Raw genomic sequence first — 21,899 nt, forward strand, 5'->3', positions numbered from 1 at the left:
TTGCTCCATGAAAATAAGAACTCAATTTATCAGCGCATACTGCACAACTACCGTTTTGTTTTCGAAATCCATAGTTATCACTGTGATTGGGATTAGGAGCATACCTGTTGTTGTTTGAACTATGGCTTTGCAGATGCGGGGGACTCATTGAGCCCATCAGACGGGGTTTATTATAAGTTTGAAAATTTGCGTTATTTTGTGAGGGAATTCTGTTAAAGTTAAAAGTTGGTGACATCTCTTTAGAGTACTTATGAACTTTTTCAACATAAAAGTCTTCCGGAGGGTTATATTCCGGATGATTATATTCATGCTTTTCCAAATAATACGGATTAAAACTGCGTCGAGAGAAGTAAATTGTATTATTATTATTATTATTATTAATGTAGCTTTTGAACGGAGAAGCGGAATTATTTTTATTGTAAATATACTCCTTAGGGTGGTATATTGGCGAGTTTGACGTAACTAAATTAGAAGTCGTTGAATTATTTAAAAATTCGCGTTGAAGTTTGCCACGCAGTTTCTCAGCAGAAGAAAAGCAATCGAAAGATTCGGAGGCGTGTATTGGCCTTACAGAGAATAAGTTTTTTAAATTTTCTGCTTTACAATCATTTAAAAAAGAGCCCTCTACCGAACCTACTGAACTTTGGGACAACATCTATATTGCGAGAAACACTTTTAAGCGGTAAAGATTAGACAGGAACAATTTTCTTCAAACCTATAAATTATTATTATCAAGTTTATCATAATATTTACAAAATAATTCATCTTAGGTATTCATAACAAATGTAATGAATATTAATATAACATAAAAAAATTAAATATTAAATATAGTAAAAGCTAGTTACTTTAAAAAATTAAACGTTTACGTTTAAAATAAAATTTATGAATGAAAAGCCACTCGACGATGAATAAATTATTTTACGCGCCTCCTCTATCCAGAAATTTAAAAAAAGAAAATCAAAACAGGAACTTTCTTTTCAGGTTTCGCTAAACTTAAAAAATACACAAGCATTGGTGTGTGGCATACAACAACTGAGAATTAATGATAAATACACAACAAAAAATAAATTTTTGCGGTTAGCTACATTCAATTTTCAATTCAATTGTGTTATTCAGAAAATAAATGCTTAAGTAAATGAAACTCTATTTAAAAATAAGTACTTTGAGGCTGTAGCTTACGCTTCCATTTAACCACTATTGCTTTTAATACGGCTATACGTGACATTCATACATCTGTTAATATTTAATAAATGTAGAAGAGCACGCAAATTAAACCAAAATAAACGTTACTTGAACCGTAAAATACCTCCAATGAATGAACTAAAATGTTTGCAATGAATGGATATTCATCTTGAAATTTTTAGCAAGTGATAAAACCTTAACTTTATTAGCTATAAATGTTTTCTAAACATATATAGAAAACAACATTAAATTTTTTAGGCTTCATACAACTTACAGTAACTGGTTTAAAATTTTTTTGTTTTTGTTTACATTACCAAAGTTACAGACAGTTACCAAGGTAAATGACGCTGCTAAATATTGTTTGACGAACACGTGACATACAACATAAATATAGTATAAATAAATAATAAAGCATAAATAAATAATGTTAAGGATAAATTATTTGCTAAATGTTTGATTAAGATTACGTGGCACTAACTAAATTATAAGAAACATAATTTTTTAGGGAACTCAAGCTTTAAAAATAAAATGATTTCGTTTGATAGCGTTTCATATTTTACATATATATATATATATATATATATATATATATATATATATATATATATATATATATATATATATATATATATATATATATATATATATATATATATATGTATACTATCGTTCATAATTATTCGAATAAAAATTAAAACATGGCAAAATTACTTTCTTTTATATACTTAATTATTTATTGATACTGCTTTCTTCTTGTAAAAAAAAAAGCATTCAAAATTCAATTAGCGGCTCTGTTTTTTTTGTTGTTACTTTAAAAAAAAACAAAAAACGTTATGTTCTTCCTCATCTGCAAATTAATAGAGAAAAGTTTTATTAAAAAAATCTTCAAAAACTTTAATTTTTTTAATTTTTAAATGCTTCTAAAGTTGTGGAGAACTAGTATAGGATAATTATAAATATACAAAATAAATAGATATATAAAAATTATATACAAAAAGTAAAAGTAAAATTATGATTAAATTTAACAAAATTAAAAAAAAAAAGTGGAATAAATAGAAACAGACGTAATTTTCCATTGGCATTAAAACTTTAAAACTCAAGACAAAATGTTACCCTTATTCACAGGTCAAACATCATTTTAAAGCCCTTCTGATTTGTTTTTCCGTTTTATAATAATTAAAAATATGTAATTAGTAAAAAAAAAAGCTCGAAAGCGAAACTTTTTGATGAATAGTTTTCATATTTTTGCGGCAGATGGAGCAAAAAAATATTTACGGATTCAGTGAAATAAAGAAAAAATTCACGAGCTCACTGAAAAAATAAAAACTATACGAAATCAGTGAAGCTGTTTTTATTGTTGCTTTTATTTGATTTTTATTTAAACTAATATAAACTTATATATTAAAATTTTTAGTTTATTTTATTTCATCTGTTTACCATAACTATATTTAAATAGTACTTTGATTGTCTACTCAAAACGTAAAAAGCATTTAATATATAACATGATATTAATTCTGTTAAATAAACTTAATCAAAGTACAGATTACTTGAAACATGTAAAGTTGTCACTTTTTGTTTGAAAATATTTTGATTGTGATAGAATTATAATAGATTATTTGAAACATGTTAAACTTGTCAACTTTTGGTTCAAAATCTTTTCGTTGTGATAGAATTGTAACAATATTTAAAATATTAACAAATTTCTAAACTGTAATACTCTCAAGGCTTCTGATAATGCTTTGTTTACAAAATAAAAATTTTAAAAGGATATAAAGAAAATACAAAATAAAAAATTTAAAAGGTTATAAAGAAAATACAAATTGCAAACTATTAATCAAACTAAAGGTTACCGTAAAACTTGTTTTAATGAAAATGTTATTCTTATATAAATATTTATAATAATATTATTGCATTATGAATAGAATAATAATAGGAATAAGTTCGGATTAATCGACTGAAATTTTGTTGGGACATGGTTTAATCGTAACTATAATTAGTAAGAAATATAGAAAGAATAATTACACCATCAATAACCACTAAAATATTTATCGTAAACTGGTTTGCAGTTCGCAGTTTAGATTTTATCTATCATTTTAGATGTACTTAAAAACTCGTTGCGAAACTGTTTATCCATACACATTAGTAAGTTTAAAGCCCATTATTCCCAAAGTAAAAATATTTACTTTGGGAATAATGTGCAAAAAGCGGCAAATTAGTTATTTTTTAATTGAATTATTTGGAATTTTGTTACATTTTTGTTACTTATTTATCTTACTAAAATAAAGCTTTTCGGTTGAAGTATCTTTTTAAATAATTGAAACTAAATTGTTTAGTTTTAATATTTCAAATTTTATCCATCCATCCATCCATCCATCCATCCATCCATCCATCCATCCATCCATTCATACATACATACATACATACATACATACATACATACATACATACATACATACATACATACATACATACATACATACATACATACATACATACATACATACATACATAAATACATACATACATACATACAATTAGTAGATTCAAAATCATGTTAAGCTTCTGCTGCCTTTAGTTTATATACACTGTATATACACACACACACACACACACACACATATAGATATATATATATATATATATATATATATATATATATATATATATATATATATATATATATGTATATATATATATATACATTGTATGCAAAATTATTTTAACATTGCGGTGGTTCAAAAGTTCTTTTTAAAAACTTTTCAAAAAATATCTTTCAAATTTTACTTAAATTTTTAAAATTTTACTTAAATCTTTCAAATTTTACTCAACTTTTAAAATTTTTTGTATTCTTTAGTATTTGTATGGTATGTTTTAGGATAGTGTTTTATAAATTTGATATTTTATGTTTTTAAATCTAATAAAAATCTTATATCTCTTTCCTGTAGTTTAAATTGTTTTTGTTTAAATTTGTGTCACGCAAATATAATAACATCATATTGAAAAAGATTAAGTGTTTTGATTTGGGCAAGTTTAACCATGTTATCTTAACTTATAGATTTTGCCTATAGTAATTAGCCTTTTTTTCTGTAAAACTTAACTATAAATAAAATGAGTGTTTTGCTTTCAACAAATAGTCTTGACTATTTCAATAGTTCTATTTTTTTTTTATAAAATAGAGTTTGTGTCAAGTAAAATTAATGACTTTATAATGAAACAGCCATCTACGAAGACCTCAGCACACGCATTTTGGGTTTGGATTTTATCAGGCGTCCTGCTATTGTCTCGACTAATAGATCTTGCCAATAGTTTTTAATTCAAGATTGCGTCATGTATATAAAGCCTAAATTAAAATTAGTTTTTCTATTTGGAAATTTTTATCTTGTTGTTTAATTGCCGTTCTGGTTCAACAATTGTGCTTTGTAAGGTCAGCTTCAAAAGAATTTTTTTTTCTACTTTTCCTAATTATTGTTTTCTAGTCTTGTCCTTTATTAATCAGCTATGATCCCAATATAATGAATGGGCTTCCTATATAACCAGTTTGTATGTTTTTTCCTAAAAAACCCGTTGTGGATCTAGCCTGATAAAAAATCTTCTTACTGTTTTTGTCTTTTTTTATTAATTCAGTTGTTTATTTGAGAGTTTTTCATATGACCCATGTAGATCCAGCGTTTATTATTCTCGACAGGAAATAATGTAACACAAGTTTACACCCACGCTAGCCTAATAGATGAAAAAAAAACTGCGAGTCTAACAAAAACAACAAAGGTTCGATGGTACAAAGTCAATTTTATAAAATTGACTATGCTCCATTGAACCGATATTGTTATTATTTGTCAGTTTTATATATATATATATATATATATATATATATATATATATATATATATATATATATATATATATATATATATATATATATACAGAGCCGGAACCAGCTTTTTTTGGTCTTTGAGATGAGCTAACTTCCAGACATGGAGCAAACTCCAAACATTCACATGTTTATACTTATGTCAAATAAGGATGCTTGCAAAAAATTGCGATGATTGGAGGCTGGGAACAAAAAAGCCTCAAATTTTGTGCCCCCACTGCCCCAAACGTGAGAGCAACAAGTTGATGAAATATTTTTTGTACTGTTTTTACTAGACTAATATTCATCGATAAATTTTAAATTTCATAGTAAAATATTTTAGCTTTCAAAAATAATGACCATATAAAATTTATAACCCCCTCAAATTGAGGGGGGGTTTAAACTTTATATGGTCATAATTTTTGAAAGCTAAAATATTTTACTATGAAATTTAAAATTTATCGAATAATATTGGTGTAGTTAAAAAAATACAAAAAATATTTCATCAACTTGTTGCTCTCACATTTGGGGCAATGGGGGCACAAAATTTTTGGGGCTTTTTCAGGCTCTGCTCTATATATATATATATATATATATATATATATATATATATATATATATATATATATATATATATATATATATATATATATATATATATATATATATATATATATATATATAGTATATATAATTAAAACTAAGACTGCAAAAGAAATCTTAATAAATAGCTAAAATGAAAACAAAAACAAATAATTTATATGACTGTAATAATATAACTGTGTATAAAATTTATATATCACAATTAAAAAATAAATATTAACTACAAAATAAAACAATGACTAACTAAAGACAATAAGTAAAACTATATACGCTAAAAAACAGAAGAAAAAAAAATCATTACTACAAGATCGCATAACAGCATAATTACATGAAAAGCATAATTACACAAAACTTAATTTAAGTTTAATTTTGCTAGCGCAGCGGGGTGTAACACAACAAAACTACTTTTTTGAGGCAAGCAAAACCACCTCTTTTGTTGAGCAGAAAAAGCATTTTTTTTAAGTTTCATTAAATTTTGAAGCAACAGTGCAAAGACCGTTATTTACATCACTAAGCAACAAAATCAATTTAATTAATTTATTAGAAACTTTTTGAGAACAACTTATTTATTTCTATTAAAAAAAATACAATTGATTTCATCATATAAAATGAAGTACCCCGTAGATATCTTTGTAGTGGACTAATATAGACATTTTAAGCGGTCCACTGTAGTTTGTTCATCGGATACTTAGTGGGCCATTAATGGCAGCCGCCAAAAGTGAGTTGGAAAGTTATGTGGCCAGCTGATTACTTTCGAACTCACTTTTAGTGGCTGCCACTAATGGCCAACTAAGTATCCGATTAACAAAACTACAGTGGACCGCTCAAAATGCCTATACAGGTCCACTAAAATTCCGCTATAGAAATGTTTACTTTTAATGTGAATGTCTTTAACATTGTTCAGACATAAACATTGAAAACACTGTTTGTTATATAAATAAAAAGTATTCATTAAAAAAACCTCTTAATTGAAGTGTCAGCATAATAGATAACCGATATTAATTCTTTCATCTCGATGTATTATGATATATATCGATGTTAATTTTTTCATCTCGATGTATTTCGATATATATCGATCTTATTTCTTTCAACTCTTTAGCATTAGAATAAAGTATAATTAAAAAAGGTATTTCAAAAAATAAATTTTTAAATTCTGTTTTGTTAGCTATTAAAATCAAAACTTTTTAAACTTTTATTCATGCATATATTTAAGTAGGGTTGCCAGGCTTTTACGGAGGAGAATACAGCGCCAAAACTGTAAAAATAAACCCTATATGTAAGTCGCAATTCCTAATTAGATGTTCCTACCTCTAAATTAATGTTGCAATCCTTAAATAGTCCGTAATGTAACTGATTTTCATGTTAGATAAATGTACTTTTTCGCTGGTTAAAACTGAACTTTAACAAGATCTTTCTTAAACTTTTGAAGCAAACAAAAAAAACTCCAAAGCCTTTTAAGATGAAACAACAATTTTTCACCTCATATACAGCATTTGGAAGGTTGTAATTACTACCTAAATCGTCATTACAAAAGCTATAACCTGGAGATAAGAAATACATAAAACAGATTTTAAACAATAACGTATTTATTATTACTATTATAATTTTGTGTCATGCGCCTTTTGGAAGTTTATACATCCCTCCTACATATGTAAGTTCTCCATCGTTAATTTTCGAGCATAGAAAAGCTTTTACTTCCTCTAAAGAACAGTGAGAAGATGATTCACCGTGAGTTGCGAACATTTTTAGCATAGAATGAATTCGTTCTAATGGAAGGCTGCCAATATTTGTTAACATTCCCACAACGTAAGACCAATAGACCTAAAAAACAACAAAAAGAATTATATAGTATTTGCTATTTATTTTAGTTCGCTACATCGTTTATTTAATAACTTACATGTAACTCTTCTTCTTTCTGATTCTGAGAAGAAGAGACATTTTCGTCTTCCGAATCGTATAAAGTTGTATCTAAAAAGCAATAAAAATACTGAAAAACTAAAAATTTTAAAATTGTTCACTCATCAAAGTTAACCCGAACTTCCTAATGTCTTTTTCATTCGATACTTAGAACTTCAGTAACAGACTTGGTGACAAATTTGTTACTAGCGTTTGAAATAATTGAAATCTATTGTTTTTAGTTTTGTGCATTTAAATCAAATACTCTAGACTTTACTATTCTGAAATAATATTCAGCTTTTCATTACGCTAGGATATAGTTTATATTTTCTCTACGAAACCAATTGTTTTAAATTTAAAATTGGGTTTGTTATATTATACGTGGCTTTCTTAACTTATACTGCGATTTTCCAAAACGTTATATTCAAAACTATTTGCATTTAAACCGAAAATCGTTTCTCTACTAAAAGAACTCTAATAAAATTCTCTACTAAAATACACTTGTACTAATGATACGTTTATACAATGTATCGCACACAATGTGTTTTATACATTATTTCATATATTGCAGATGTATTGCACTCATATTGAAAAACATTTGTACGATTTATATATTACATTTAAATTTTTGCTTCATTAACAATAAACTAATAAATAGACTTTCATAAAGAGGCTGAGAAGAGAATTTCTTAAAGAGGCTGAGAAAAGACTTTCGTAAAGAGACTGAGGAGAGACTTTCGTAAAGAGACTGAGAAGAGACTTTCGTAAAGAGACTGAGAAGAGACTTTCAAAAGAGGCTGAAAAAAGACAGAGAAGAGACTTTTCAAAAAAGGCTGAAAAAAGAGACTTTCAAAAGAGACTTTCATAAAGAGGCTGAGAGAGGTTTCATAAAAAGGCCGAGAAGAGAGTTTCATAAAGAGGCGAAGAAGAGAGTTACCATTACCAAAATTGACATAGTGTTATTTTGAAAGAAAAAATTATTTGGAACACAAATTAGCATGAACAATCTTACTAATTCTGAAAGGATTATATCGTTCAATGCAGGACTGTGGAGTTAGAGTCGCAAAACAAAATCGCGACTCCGATTCCATTAGTAAAACTTCTCGGTATTGCACGTGCATGTACAAAATATTTTACCTTCAAAGAACCTTTCATATATTTGTCAAAAAAAAAAAAAAAAAATTTAATTATCGCGTAATTTTTTTCAAGAATTCAAACAACTTTTCAAAAATTTTGCTATGGAGTCGGAGTTGGACTTTGAAAATTTCAACGATTGGAGTCGGTACTTTTTTTTTTAAAGACGCCACATCCCTGGTGCATTAGATGGAGGCGGAGAGGCTAGGGCTATTGCTTTGACGTATCTAAGACTTTCGACAAAGTTTGGTATGCTGGTCCCCTCTATATACTTATTTCATAAGGCATATCTGTGAAAGTTTTTGAGATTATCAAATCGTTTTTTACTAACTGCTTTATTCAAGTCATCCTCAAAAGCCAACACTCTTCTAAATATTTCCAGAATCTTCTGGGGTACCTCAAAGTTCTATCCTTGATCCTGTTTTATTTCTTATTTACATTAATAATCTTCCAGATAACCTTGCATCTAAAGTTGCTCTTTTTGCTGATGACTCAACTTTATACTCCTGTCTTGACAAAAAGTTTTCTCTTTTCGATCGCTTATATACTGTAACAGATTGGGGCTCACAGTGGCTTGGAAATTTCAACTTCCATTAAATTTTAAAAACTTCCAAAAATTCTAATAAAACCCAGTTATTTATTGCAAACAACTATCGCAATACTGTCGACATTCCTATATTAATGAATAGCAACCGTTTCACAGAGTCATCTTCTTCATTTCTTCTTGAAATATCGTTTACTACCGACCTTTCATGGAAACCATATATACAATCGATTGCAAACTAACATCCGCTCTTTATCGTGCTCGCCATTTTCTTACTCCTGATTCTCTACCTCTCTCTATCTCTACAAATCTCTTATTCGTCCCTGTATGGAATAATGTTGTCATATTTGGGGTGGTTCTTTTAATGATGCTCTTTCACTTCTAGACGAGGTCCAAAAACGCATTATAAACGTAGTTAAACCCGCTCTATCTGCTAAGCTTGAGCCTCTTTCCCATCGTCGTAAAATTGCATCTCTTTCTCTTTTCTACAAATAATATCATGGCTGCTGCTCAAAAGAGCTATCATTTCTAGTTCCATCAACTAAAACTCATATTTGCTTGAGTCGTCATTCAGCAAAGTCTCATTCTTTTACTGTATCTGTCGCTGCATGCTCTAAAAATTTTTTATTTGTCTAGTTTTTTTCCTCGCACTTCAACCCTCTGAAACTCTGTCCCATCTTCATGTTTTTCTGACTCATACAATCTTCAACTTTTTAAGTCTTCTGTCAACCGTTTCCTTGCTCTATAACTCTATTCTTTTTTCTAGTAACTTCCAACTTAATAGAATTAGAGTTATTAACTGAATCAGAAAAAAAATAAAAAAATAAAATAAAGATTTTTTTAAAATAATTCTTAATTTACTCTCATGTGCTTTATACAAATTGTGGGGGATGAAGTAAGGAATTCCCCCCCCCCCCAAGTTCAAAATTTTTTTCACCCCCCTCCCCCCAACGCGATTAAGGCTAAGTTACATAAATTACTTTTTACCCTTTCGTTTCTTTCGTTTTTAAAATGGAAAAAAAAAACTCAGCTTTTAACTGGTTATAACATGTACAGAATTTGATTTCATAACTGTTTGAAACTAACAGAACTTGTTGAGTCTAAATTAAACTCTTTGTTTCATTTGTTAACGTAAAATTTTGATAATCTTATATCGATGAACAATAATTTAGTAAAATTTTCAATTTACTTTATCCCCGAATAATTGTTTCTAAAGATTTCTCTTTAAAATATTTTAAGAGAAACCTTTAGAAACAATTATTTATCAATGTATGTATTACATACTATTTAATTGCCATATTTAACTGGCTAACATGCAATACAAGTCTCATCAAAGGCCGTTTTGTTGTCACATTCAAAGAACTTAACTTCTAAACAACTCCAAAAGATATTATAGTTATTATTATAGTTATTATTACAATGTTATCAAAACTACTTATTATGGCTCTTATTATGAGCCATTTGTAAGTTGATTTTATTGTTACTTAATAACTAAATCCAATATAAAACCTTACTTGCTAAACTGACGAAGCAACTCAAGTCAGGTACGGATTAGGATCATCATAATCACTCTAATACAGGTATTATGTAATCTAGTAGAACCTGCCTCATAGTGTTGCTGCCTTGTAGGATTTGCTTTCTTGAGCAAAGACAAGGAGAAGATAACTCTGACTGAAAAAATATGTCTTGGGGCTCTAGATTGACTGAAATATGAAAAATGGCATGATAATGCTTTTGCTATGCATTGCCCAGGCTACATAAACACACCTTTGTTACAACGTAGCCGGAATGAGGAAACTGCATAGGTTATTTCTAAAGGTGTCATGCACAATCTATTTATTATATATCTCTTTTTATTAAAAACACACACAAAAAAAAAATCATAACTACAAATAAATTATTTTTAAATATAAATATAAATCTTTTCTTTACAAATATTTGTGGTCTACAAAGCAACTTTTATCTACTTAATTGTACTTTTAGCAAAATCAATTTGACCATCTCGCTCTTTTGAAGACTACTTTATATTGACTGCTTAAACTAACTTAAATTGATCTTTGGACCTAAATATTGATATATGGCTACTATATGTATGCTACTATAATATGGCTACTATACTTTGATTCACAAAATCTCCAATAGTCACATGCTCAGTCTGGTCATATACTTATATATTACAAAATTATTGTTCAATTAGAATATATATTGTAACAAATGCATTATTTTACCTATACGTTTGAACAGTATTAATCAGGTTTGAAACTATTTTTTTATGTTCTTTTATTTAACACTTCTAAACTCAATTAATTTTTGTTCAAAACTCTTTTGAAACAACAATTTTGATCTAAAAAACAATTTTTGTTTAAAACTCAATTAATGTTTAATTATCCCTTAATTGAAATCAGCACATAAAATCAATCTAAAAAAATAATTAATCTCACTTAAGTGGTAAACTTTTTTTCTAGACAACCCTAATCTTCACTCCAAAATTTGTGTCTTATCTCTGACTTTAGCTTGTATTCAGTTTCTCTTTGTTCTCTTTTAGGTGGTTTGAACCATAGCATGATTCAACCAAAACTTTTATCTTGTACTTCTATATCCGATTCATCACACTTATTACTACCTTATAGCTAACTTTATAGTTTATGGGATAGTTTAACGGGCTGATGTCTTTTCTGCCTCTACCAAAAAATTGCACAACATTTATAATCTTACAGCAAGCATGGAAGCTTTAGTACCTACTAGTCAGTTTGACTCTAACAATGACCTTCTTCTTTATGCTATTTCTAATTTTTTTTCTCACCTTTTCCACAAAATCAACTCTCTGGGGAACAAATGTATTTTATTACTGCAAGAAAAATGTATTTTATTATCACATACACACACACAAAATCACACGCACAGATATATATATATATATATATATATATATATATATATATATATATATATATATATATATATATATATATATATATATATATATATATATATATATATATATTAAAATTTTCAACCTTTTTGGTTTTGTGATTGAAAGCAGCTTGCTGTAACATAAACATCATTTGGTTTCTCAACTATTACTCCTTGACCTACCCAAAATGATATTCTATTACGTAATGATGATTTGTTCACTGATGTCTCTCGCGACAACTCAGATAAAGTCCATTCATCTTTAAACATGAAAATAAATTAAAAAAAAAACATAAATTAATTTAAAAATTAGGATTTAATAAAGAAAAATTTAAAATATTAGAAAATCTAACCTGAGCATTATAACACTAATACAAAGAAATGAATACGAAAAAAAATGTAGAAACCTTTCATTTAAAATATTATTTGAGTATTGATATCCTAAACGTTAATGGCCTGGAAAGGAATTACACAAATATTAACAGTTGAATAGATTAAAAGGTAAATATAAACAACCTTTTTTTTGAAATGTTAATAAAAGTGTAGCCTGGGCAGGAGTTACATTAAAATTTTTAACCCCATCTTGAAGTTCAACTTCTAATTCAACACTTCCAAGATTATTTATCCAATCAAGAGTTCTCATTCCTTTTAACTGTTTAAATGATTCTGTGTAGTTGGTCATTAAACTAAAAAAAAAAGTTAAGTCTACAATTATTGACAGTTATGACATATAAAGAATTAACAAAAATATTAGATATAATCAAATGTAATTAACTTGCAAGTGTTATTAAATTGTAAAGAAAAACAGGTGTAGGTGTTACAGTTATGAAAAAAAAGAATAAACTCAAAATTTCATGAAAAGCCCAATATCATTGCATTTTTAATATCCATTATCAGTTCAAAATTCAAATATTTTGTTCTGGGCCAGAAACTTGGTTGCAACCTTGGAATGGCAGCATGACACTCTGTCCTGGGTGAAATTTTCCTTTGAAGATTGAGGCTGTCTGATAACAACTTGACATACTTAGGTCTATTCATAGTGGTTCCTGGGTCAAAAAGACCACTGACCCATTCTTAGACATTGCTCTCTCCCTAAATCATCCTGACTTGGGGGATGTTTTATCATCAATATTGTATACTTATTGTCAAACTGGTTACCAGGTGGTCTCCTGGGGTAGCCCTTGCATACTACAAACTGATGTTCCCCCAGTGGCAATGTTCCAATGCAAATGTAAGGCACTTAGATTTCATGGCAGGTTGAAGTCTTGTTTTTTTAGACGGTTTGTAGGATTTTATATCAAATTTTTTTGATAAACAATCAAGAATTATCACTTTGCATCATCTCCTTTGCATCAGCAGTTCAGCCCATACTTTTGTCATAGAACTTGTTAGAGAACAGACAATAATATTTTTCGCCAAAATGTTATTGTACCTGGTGTTTCTTCTAAGTTTCTTCTACTTCTCTTCAAATTTGAAAAGATTTCTAATTTTACTTGATGATCACTTGATACACAACTGCCTTGCGGACTCTCAATTTTTTTTGCAAATACTGCGTTCTTTCAACTTTTGATTGTATAAGGCTTTGATTTGGATCTCCTAAATAGCACTGAGGGTCTTTTTTCTCTCCATATCAGCTATTTCCTAATTTCTAAAAATTAGTGAAAGGTCAGAATGAGGTGTTGTCAGCAGCTAAAAAACCTTTCATAAGAACAATTAAAATAAAAACTGTTGATATGATGCAATCAGGAAAACTGGCTGATCCAATCTAATCTAACACCCCAATTTTTGGTGTTTGGTTTGAAACTTTTGTTTATGACTAAATATTTAATTTTTAAAGAAAAGGTAAAAATACAAACTAGTTAATTTACTAAGTCTCAATTAACTGGAGGTTTAAGAACTTTTACTCATAAATGATTCTTATTTCACAACTACAAATAGTTCTCATATCACAACCTCCTTCATGTCATGCTGCCTTGTAGGATATGCATATTTTTAGGCAAGGGTTAGGAGAAGCTAATTCCGACTTAAAACACTGGGATTCTTGGTTGAGTAAAGGCTAGAGATGGTGTCTTGATGAGAATACTCATCTTTCGGCAGATGTTAAATGCATCTAGCTACTGTCTTGTAGGTGGCCTCTTAGGCAAAAACTTAAGGAGTAAACAGATTCTATCTGTTGACATGCTCGCACAACTTCTTGATCTGTTAGACTGGCATAGATGTTTTTATAATATATTGTTTCCAGATTAGGATGTTAAATGCTGAATCTTCAGGACGCAATGCATGGGTTTTGCTTGTGTCTTTATTTTTAAGACTTATTATATTCTCTCCTAATTAGGGTACAGCTCTAAAACTCAGTTTTAGAGCTGTTTTTTTTTTTTCATCTTCAAAGTAACTTTTCTTCTGTTGAGTCTTATCTCTTAACGTACTTACTCTTTGTGAGACTAATTTGAGTTCAGCTGTCTCATCTTGTGATCTTAGTGTTGATAGTTGTTTTCCTCTAATTCGTAAAGATTCCAATAGTCACGTGCTTGGCCTGGGCATTTACATTTGTAAGAATTCACTCATTTGTTGGGAAACTAGATTTGAATCCAATGGTTTTATGGGCTTTCGTTTAGCACCACTTCACTCTAACACATTTTTTGTGTGTTCTATACTGCTATCCTTCATCTCAAGACTGCACTCTTTTTGATAAAATTTTTGACCAAACCCTTTATCATTCAGCCAATATTGTTGTTGTTGGTGACTTCAATGCTCATCACACTGAATGGTTTGGTTCTAGTGTCAGTGACTCTGCAGGTGTTAAGGCCCAAAAATTTTGCCTTTCTTTATCTCTAACTCAAATAGTCAACTTTCCAACTCGTTTTCGAGACAATCCAAATCATTTACCCTCTCTACTTGATTTGTGTCTAGTTTCTGATCCTAGTCAGTGCTCAGTTTCTCCACATTCACCTTTTGTTGCTTCTGATCATGGTTTGATCTCTCTAAAACTATTATCTCATTCTTCATCATCAACTGAACCCCCTATCATCGTACCTCTTACATCTACCTTATAATGACTCTTTCCGCCCTACTTGATATAGCCAACAAACAGGTTGATCCATTGCTTGACATTCGTATCACTCCAGCTTCTGTATCTAAAGTGATTTCCTTCTTAGACTCTTCTAAAGCTTGTGGTACAGACAACATATCTGCTATAGTCTTACAGAAGGGTTCTTCGGAGCTGTCATCTCTACTTTCAAAACTATTTAACAAGTGCTTATCAGAGTCTTGTCTTCAAGCCTGCTGGAAAGCGGCATCTGTTATCCCTATTTACAAAAATTCTAAAGAGCAACCTGACTCATTTAAGGTCCATCCCATTAGTCTTCTTCCTATCATAAGCAAGGTTTTTAAATCTTTAATTAACAAACACTTAATCTCTCATCTTGAATCTAATAACTTACTTTCTGATCATCAATATGGATTCTGATCTTCTTATTCTACTGCTAATTTGTTAGCGGTAATAACCAATAGGTTTTATCATGCATTAGATAGATATGGAAAGGTTAAGGCTATTGCTCTCAACATTTCTAAAGCCTTAGATAAAGTTTGGCATGATAGCCTTCTCCATAAACTTTATTTTATGGTGTATCAGGTAACTAAATCCTTCCTTACCAATCACAGTATAAAAGTTGTCTTTGGTAGACAACACTCTTCTTCATTTCCTGTAACTTCGGGGCTTCCCCAAGGTTCTATCCTTCCCAAGGTTATCTATTCCCCAAGGTTGACCCCATACTTTTTTTGATTTACTTTAATGATCTCCCAGAAACTCTCACATCTAAGGTGGTATTGTTTGCTGATGAAACAACCATTTAATTTTGTCTTATTAAGAAGCCCACACTCTTTGATTGCTTGGAGGGAGCATTTGAGCTTGAAAAGGATCTCATTGCTACAGCATGGGACTCTCAGTTGCTGGTGAACTTTAACTCAGACAAAATTAATTGTTTCAGCTAATCTTCCTATAATTATGAACGGTAATGTACTCGATGAGTCATCTACCCTTCATCTTATATGATCAACTCTTACTTCCAATCTTTCTTGGAAACCATATATCAAACCAAATGCAAAATTAACACCTGCTGAGGTTGCATCTTTTTATAGTGCTCGCCACTTTCTTACTCTGGATCCTATTCTTTATCTCTATAATTCTCAAATCGGTCCTTGATTGGAATATTGTTGCCATATCTTGGGAAGATCTTCCAAAAAGACCTTTCTCTTTTATACAAAGTGCAAAAATGCATTGTAAACATAGTTGGACCTGCTCTTGCAGCCAACCTTCAACCATTATCACATCGTCATGTTGCTTCTCTTTCTCTTTTCTGTTAATACTATAATGGCCAATACTCTAAAGAGCTAGCGCCTCTTGCGCTATTTACTAAACTCATTCTTGTGTTACTCATTATTCAATTAAATCTCATCATTTTACTGTGATTGTTCCAAAGTACTCCAAAAATTCTTAATCAACTAGTTTTTTTCTTCAAACATCAGTATTTTGGAATTCACTCCCTTTATCTTGTTTTCCTGATTCACATAATTTGCAATCTTTCAAGTTGTCTGGTAGTCATTTTCTTGCACTATAAACTTTATCTTTTTTGTTCCAGTAACTTTCAACTCTAATAATGGTTGTTTGCAGTCTTGTTGGAAGTGAAGATGTTGAAAAAAAAAAAAAAAAAAAGCCCATGCAAGAAAATAATATCAAACTATTTATTTTGTATGATAAAAAAATAATAAAGGTTAAAGTTTATTATTCCATTTCTTATAATTTCCAGTTCTTATAATACTTTATTACTTGTTCCACTTATTTTACTTTTCTGATCGATGTTGCGGAGAGATAATGCTATGAGAGATGGATGCCATGCAAAAGCACATCAGAAGAAAAAATAATCTAAAGATTCAACCTTTATTCAAAAATAGATGTTTGTATGCAAGTATGTGACATCTAAAGTCTTTTATAAACTAACTCACTCCAATAAGTCTGCAAGCAAACACTATTTAACTTGGGAGAACAAAGAATATTGTTAAAGAGAAAGAAAATGGTTGATATAAGTTTTAAAAAACTGTAAATTGAGTCAGGAAAATATAAAGATGAGAAAGAGATTGCATTAATGTTTAATGAAAGCATTAATGTTTATTGAAAGCATTAATGTTTAAGGAAATATAATTTTTAAGTGTATGAAGGTACAGATACAGTAAAAGGATGCAACTTTGAATGACAAACAATGTCAGTCAAGCAATGAGTTTTGGTTGATATTACTTGAGCAATAGCTCTTTTGAGCAGCAACCATGATAGTATGTGTAGAAATTAAAAAGAGATGCAACATTTTTGTGATGGGATAATGTTCAAGCTTGACAGAAAGGGCGGAAGCAAATACATTTATAATACATTTTTCGATGTTAAGATACTGAACTGAGAAAAGTATTCCATACAGGATTAGAGTAAGAGATTTGTAGAGGAATATAGAAACATCAACAGTATTGTGATAATTGTTGGAAGTAAATAACTAAGTTTTGTTGGAGTTAAAATTCACAAGCCTCAGGCTGTTACAAAGAAGAGATCAAATTCATGATCAACTGTGTGTCTTAAGATAATAAAAAGTGATGACTTTTTGTCACTTTTAGTTTAAATAGTTAGGTAATAAAAAGTTTTTTTTTTTAAAACTGCAAATTAAAAAAATATTACAGTAATAATAGTTAAAAATCTTAGGACAAATTAGACGAATGTCTACAAAAAAAAAGGTTTAAAACTCTGTTTAATTAAATTTCAAATATTGCTATTTATTTAATATCTTAACCAAATAGACACACTGTAGTTACTAACTAGTTACTAATGTTAGTTACCAGGTTCTTCTCTAATAATTACATATCTGAAGGAGATTTTTGGATTTATAATTTTTTAACCTATTTCTTAGCTTGTTCTGTACTGCTAAAATGAAAAACGCTTTTTCTATGGAACAAGAGCTTTCAGGATAACTATCAAAGAATTAAAAAATTTTTACAAACCCTTCTGGTAAAGAAAGTGGTAAAGATTTGTGATGCAGTCTTTACTTTATATTTGCACCATCTTTCACTTAAAATAGTAAAAATAAAATTATTATTAAACATGTGCTGTGGAAAAGTAGTTTTGACCTTAAGTTTGTAAATGTAGGATCCGGCCAAGTATTCCTTATGAATATTACTTAACCAGGTTTCAGCAGCAACTTCTTGCTCAATACTTATAAATTTTCCTGAAATTAATAAAAAATATATTCTTTTTTACAGAACAAGCTAAGAAATAGGTTAAAAAATTATAAATCAAAAAATCTTCTTCAGATATGTAATTATTAGAGAAGAACCTGGTAACTAACATTAGTAACTAGTTAGTAACTACAGTGTGTCTATTTGGTTAAAGTTAGATAAGTGTTTTTTACTAATTTATTATTGCTCTGTTCTCTAGGAACGTTGAGCACTGTATTTGTAAAATACACTAACATAATTTACATATATATATATATATATATATATATATATATATATATATATATATATATATATATATATATATATATATATACACACATTTATATATATACATATATATATATATATATATATATACATATACATATATATATATATATATATATATATATATATACACATTTATATATATACATATATATATATATACATATATATATATACATATATATATATATATATAATTTAATTGAGATTCGCTCCCAATAAGTTTTAGTTGATGGAACTAGAGATGATAGCTCCTTTGAGAAGAAACCATGATGGTATTTTTAGAAAAATGAAAGAGATGCAACTTTATGATGATGGGAGAGAGGCTCAAGCTTGGCAGACAAAGCACATCCAACTACACTTACAATGTGATTTTAGATCTTGATTGAAGATCATCATTAAAAGAATCAGCCCTAATATGACGACATCATTCCATACAGAAGACGTAAAGAAAAGGACTCACAGGGTTGCCATTAATTAATGTAGAAATGTTGACAGTACTGCAATAGTTGTTTGCATTAAATAACTGAGTTTTGTTGAAGTTAAAATTTACAAGTCACTGTGAGCCCCAATTTGTTACAGAAGTGAGATCAGATTTAAGATCGGCTGCATGTTCTAAGCAATTAAAAAAAGAAGACATTTTTTCAAGACAGGAGTATAAAGTTGAGTTATCAGCAAAAAATGCTACTTTAGATGTAAGGTTGTCTGGAAGATCATAAATGTAAATGAGAAACAAAGCAGGATAAAACTTTGAGGTACCTCAGAAATTACTGGAAATAAAGAAGAGTGCTGGTCTCCATGGATGCTTTTAATAATGGAGTTAGAAATGGTACCACACAATTAGTTAAATTAAAATAAAGATACCAGATGAGAAATTAAATGATAAACATGATGTCATACATACCAGCTTAGAGAATTTTTTTTTATAATAAATAAGCCATATATATATTTCATTAATTATACGAATTTACTATTTCAAATTACAAATCGTTTATAAAGATAACAAGGAAGTTCTCATGATGACCTGAGTTGCAATACCAAATGATACTATTGGTACCAAACAATACCAACATAACCGATAACTTTAGATATTAGTATCGATATCGATACCGTAAGGTATCGCACCGAGACCAAACGATACCAACATAACCGATACTTTCGATACCAGTATTGCGTGATCTCGATATCGATACTGTATAGTATCGCAGCGATACCAAACGATACCAACATAACCGATACTTTCCATACCGGTATGCGTGATCTCAAAATTGATACTTTAAAGTATCGCATTGAGACCAAACGATACCAAACAGTACCAACACTAACGATACTTTCGATACCAGTATCCTGTGATTTCGATACCGATACGAGAAATCGAGACTCGAGACCGATTATCTAGTGTCTAATCAACTCACCTATTTGTCATGAAATCAGGTTCTAATCCTTTGACCATTCTTTTATGGGCTTTTGCTTAGCACCTCTTCACTCTCACCTTTCTCTTTGTTCTTTATTGTACCCTTCTTCCCAAGACTGCACTCTTTTAGATGTAATTTCTAATCAAATGGACCATGCCCTCTTTTTTTTACCCCTCTGCCAATATTATTGTTATTGGTTACTTAGTTGCTCATCACACTGAATGGTTTAGCTCTAACGCCACTGACCTTCCTGGCACTAAAGCCTATAACTTCTGCATTTCTGCAATCTCATACTCAGATAGTCAACTTTCTGATTCATTTTCCTGACAACCCTAATTATTTACCTTCACTCCTTGATTTATGTCTTGTCTCTGATCCTAGCTTGTGTTCAGTTTCTCCATTTTCTCCCTTAAATGGTTCTAACCATGCTACAATCTCTTTAAATCTTCTATCTCGTATTTTTTTTTTGTACCCACCCTATCATCGTACTACTTACTACTACCCTAAAGCTGATTAGGACTCTTTTTGTGATTTTCTTTTTGACAGTCCTTGAGCTGATGTCTTTTCCCTCTCAGCTAAAAAATGCACCTCCTACATAACCTCATGGAATCAGGCAGGAATGGAAGCTTTATTTCTTTTTGTTGGTTCCAAGTCAAACCTCATTCTACTCTATGGTTTTCACTCTCTTGTACAGCTGCTATATCTTATCATTTTTTTCATATTTTTCAAAAGAACAACTCTCTTGAAAACAAACGGCTTTTTACTATTGCAAGAAATCGATGTAAAAAGGTGCTGTCTGATGCTAAGCTCCATTATTCTTGGTTCACTAAATCTTTTATCTTATCTCAGAAGTTAGGCTCTAGAGACTCACCTAAAGGCAAGGCTAAATTGTTTGCTAAGATATTCTCACAAATAAGGTGGCATTGTTAGCTGATGATACTACCATTCATACTCTTTTTGATAAGAAGCCAACATTCTCTAATTGCTTGGAGAGGGCGTTTGAGGCTGAAAAAGATCTCACTTCTGCTACAGCAAAATTCATAGAATACATAGAAACTTTTTGGATTTTTGCGAACCTTATTTACTTGTGAACCAACACCGTGCTATAGGTTTAGACAGAACACAAACATACAAATAGTATGAACATCCCGTTAGAGGTTTAGACAGAATGCAAACATACATTTATAGTAAATTACAGGTAAGCTAATGTAGTAACTAAGACACCTTTTACTATAGACAGCAGGAAAAGGTTTTAGCTCAGTGAATGCAGAACCTATTGTTGAACCACTTTTAGATTTAAAAAATGTTTTTCAAGAACTGCAGCTTAATCTTTTGGAAAAGTTTAACTATGAATCAAATATTAGCTGGAAAGTTTCCTTTTCTTTAACACAGCCAGTTTGGCCTTGTTGTCAAAGGTTAGAAGAAGTGAACTTCTATGTTGTCCAGATAATAAACACTGCCATATCTATAGCGGTATCTTTTTTTGTCTGTTATGTAGTTGATATATAGCTTTAGTTACTGTGATAGCTCACTCATAATTTATTTTATTTGTATGTTTGTGATCTGCTAGAACTATTGGCACATTGTTTGCTCACTCATAAGTTACTATAGACATGTTTGTGTTCTTTCTGAATCTATGAAGTGGTGTCAGCTCACTTGAAAGTTACTATATGTATCTTTGTGTTCTGTTTGAACCTCAAATATATTTTCTGTAGTTACAGTATTGATATAAATATTACTCTGTAGCCACAACATTCATATACAAATAAAAGAAGCAAAAAAATCAAAGATACAAAAAACTTTTTATAAATTATTGGCCAGTGTT

The 21,899-nt window shown here is 29.6% G+C and overlaps 2 protein-coding genes across 5 annotated transcripts in view; both read right to left on the reverse strand.

The window, feature by feature from the left end:
- The window catches only part of LOC100213188 (retinoic acid receptor RXR-alpha-B), a 4,437-nt gene extending 2,080 nt beyond the window's left edge, over window positions 1-2,357 (reverse strand). The window contains exons 1-2 of one of the 3 annotated variants that reach the window (XM_065791786.1): window positions 2,296-2,357; window positions 1-715 (exon numbers count right to left, since the gene is read on the reverse strand). The exon at window positions 1-715 is cut by the window's left edge and continues 162 nt beyond it. In XM_065791786.1, the coding sequence (XP_065647858.1) occupies window positions 1-655 (655 nt within the window). In that variant the 5' untranslated portion in view covers window positions 656-715; window positions 2,296-2,357. Of the gene's footprint in view, window positions 716-845; window positions 1,035-2,295 lie in introns of those variants that run through there. The other 2 variants (XM_065791787.1, XM_065791785.1) reach the window with 2 other exon arrangements.
- Window positions 2,358-7,200: 4,843 nt separating this feature from the next.
- LOC101234912 (anaphase-promoting complex subunit 2) overlaps window positions 7,201-21,899 on the reverse strand; it is a 106,863-nt gene continuing 92,164 nt past the window's right edge. For both annotated transcript variants that reach the window (XM_065791789.1, XM_065791788.1), the window contains exons 15-18: window positions 12,636-12,805; window positions 12,224-12,379; window positions 7,530-7,600; window positions 7,201-7,453 (exon numbers count right to left, since the gene is read on the reverse strand). In XM_065791789.1, coding sequence (XP_065647861.1) covers window positions 7,244-7,453; window positions 7,530-7,600; window positions 12,224-12,379; window positions 12,636-12,805 — 607 coding nt within the window. In that variant the 3' untranslated portion in view covers window positions 7,201-7,243. The remainder of the gene's footprint in view (window positions 7,454-7,529; window positions 7,601-12,223; window positions 12,380-12,635; window positions 12,806-21,899) is intronic.

This window comes from Hydra vulgaris, chromosome 02 (assembly GCF_038396675.1).
Source record: "Hydra vulgaris chromosome 02, alternate assembly HydraT2T_AEP".
NCBI classification, from domain to species: Eukaryota; Metazoa; Cnidaria; class Hydrozoa; order Anthoathecata; family Hydridae; genus Hydra; species Hydra vulgaris.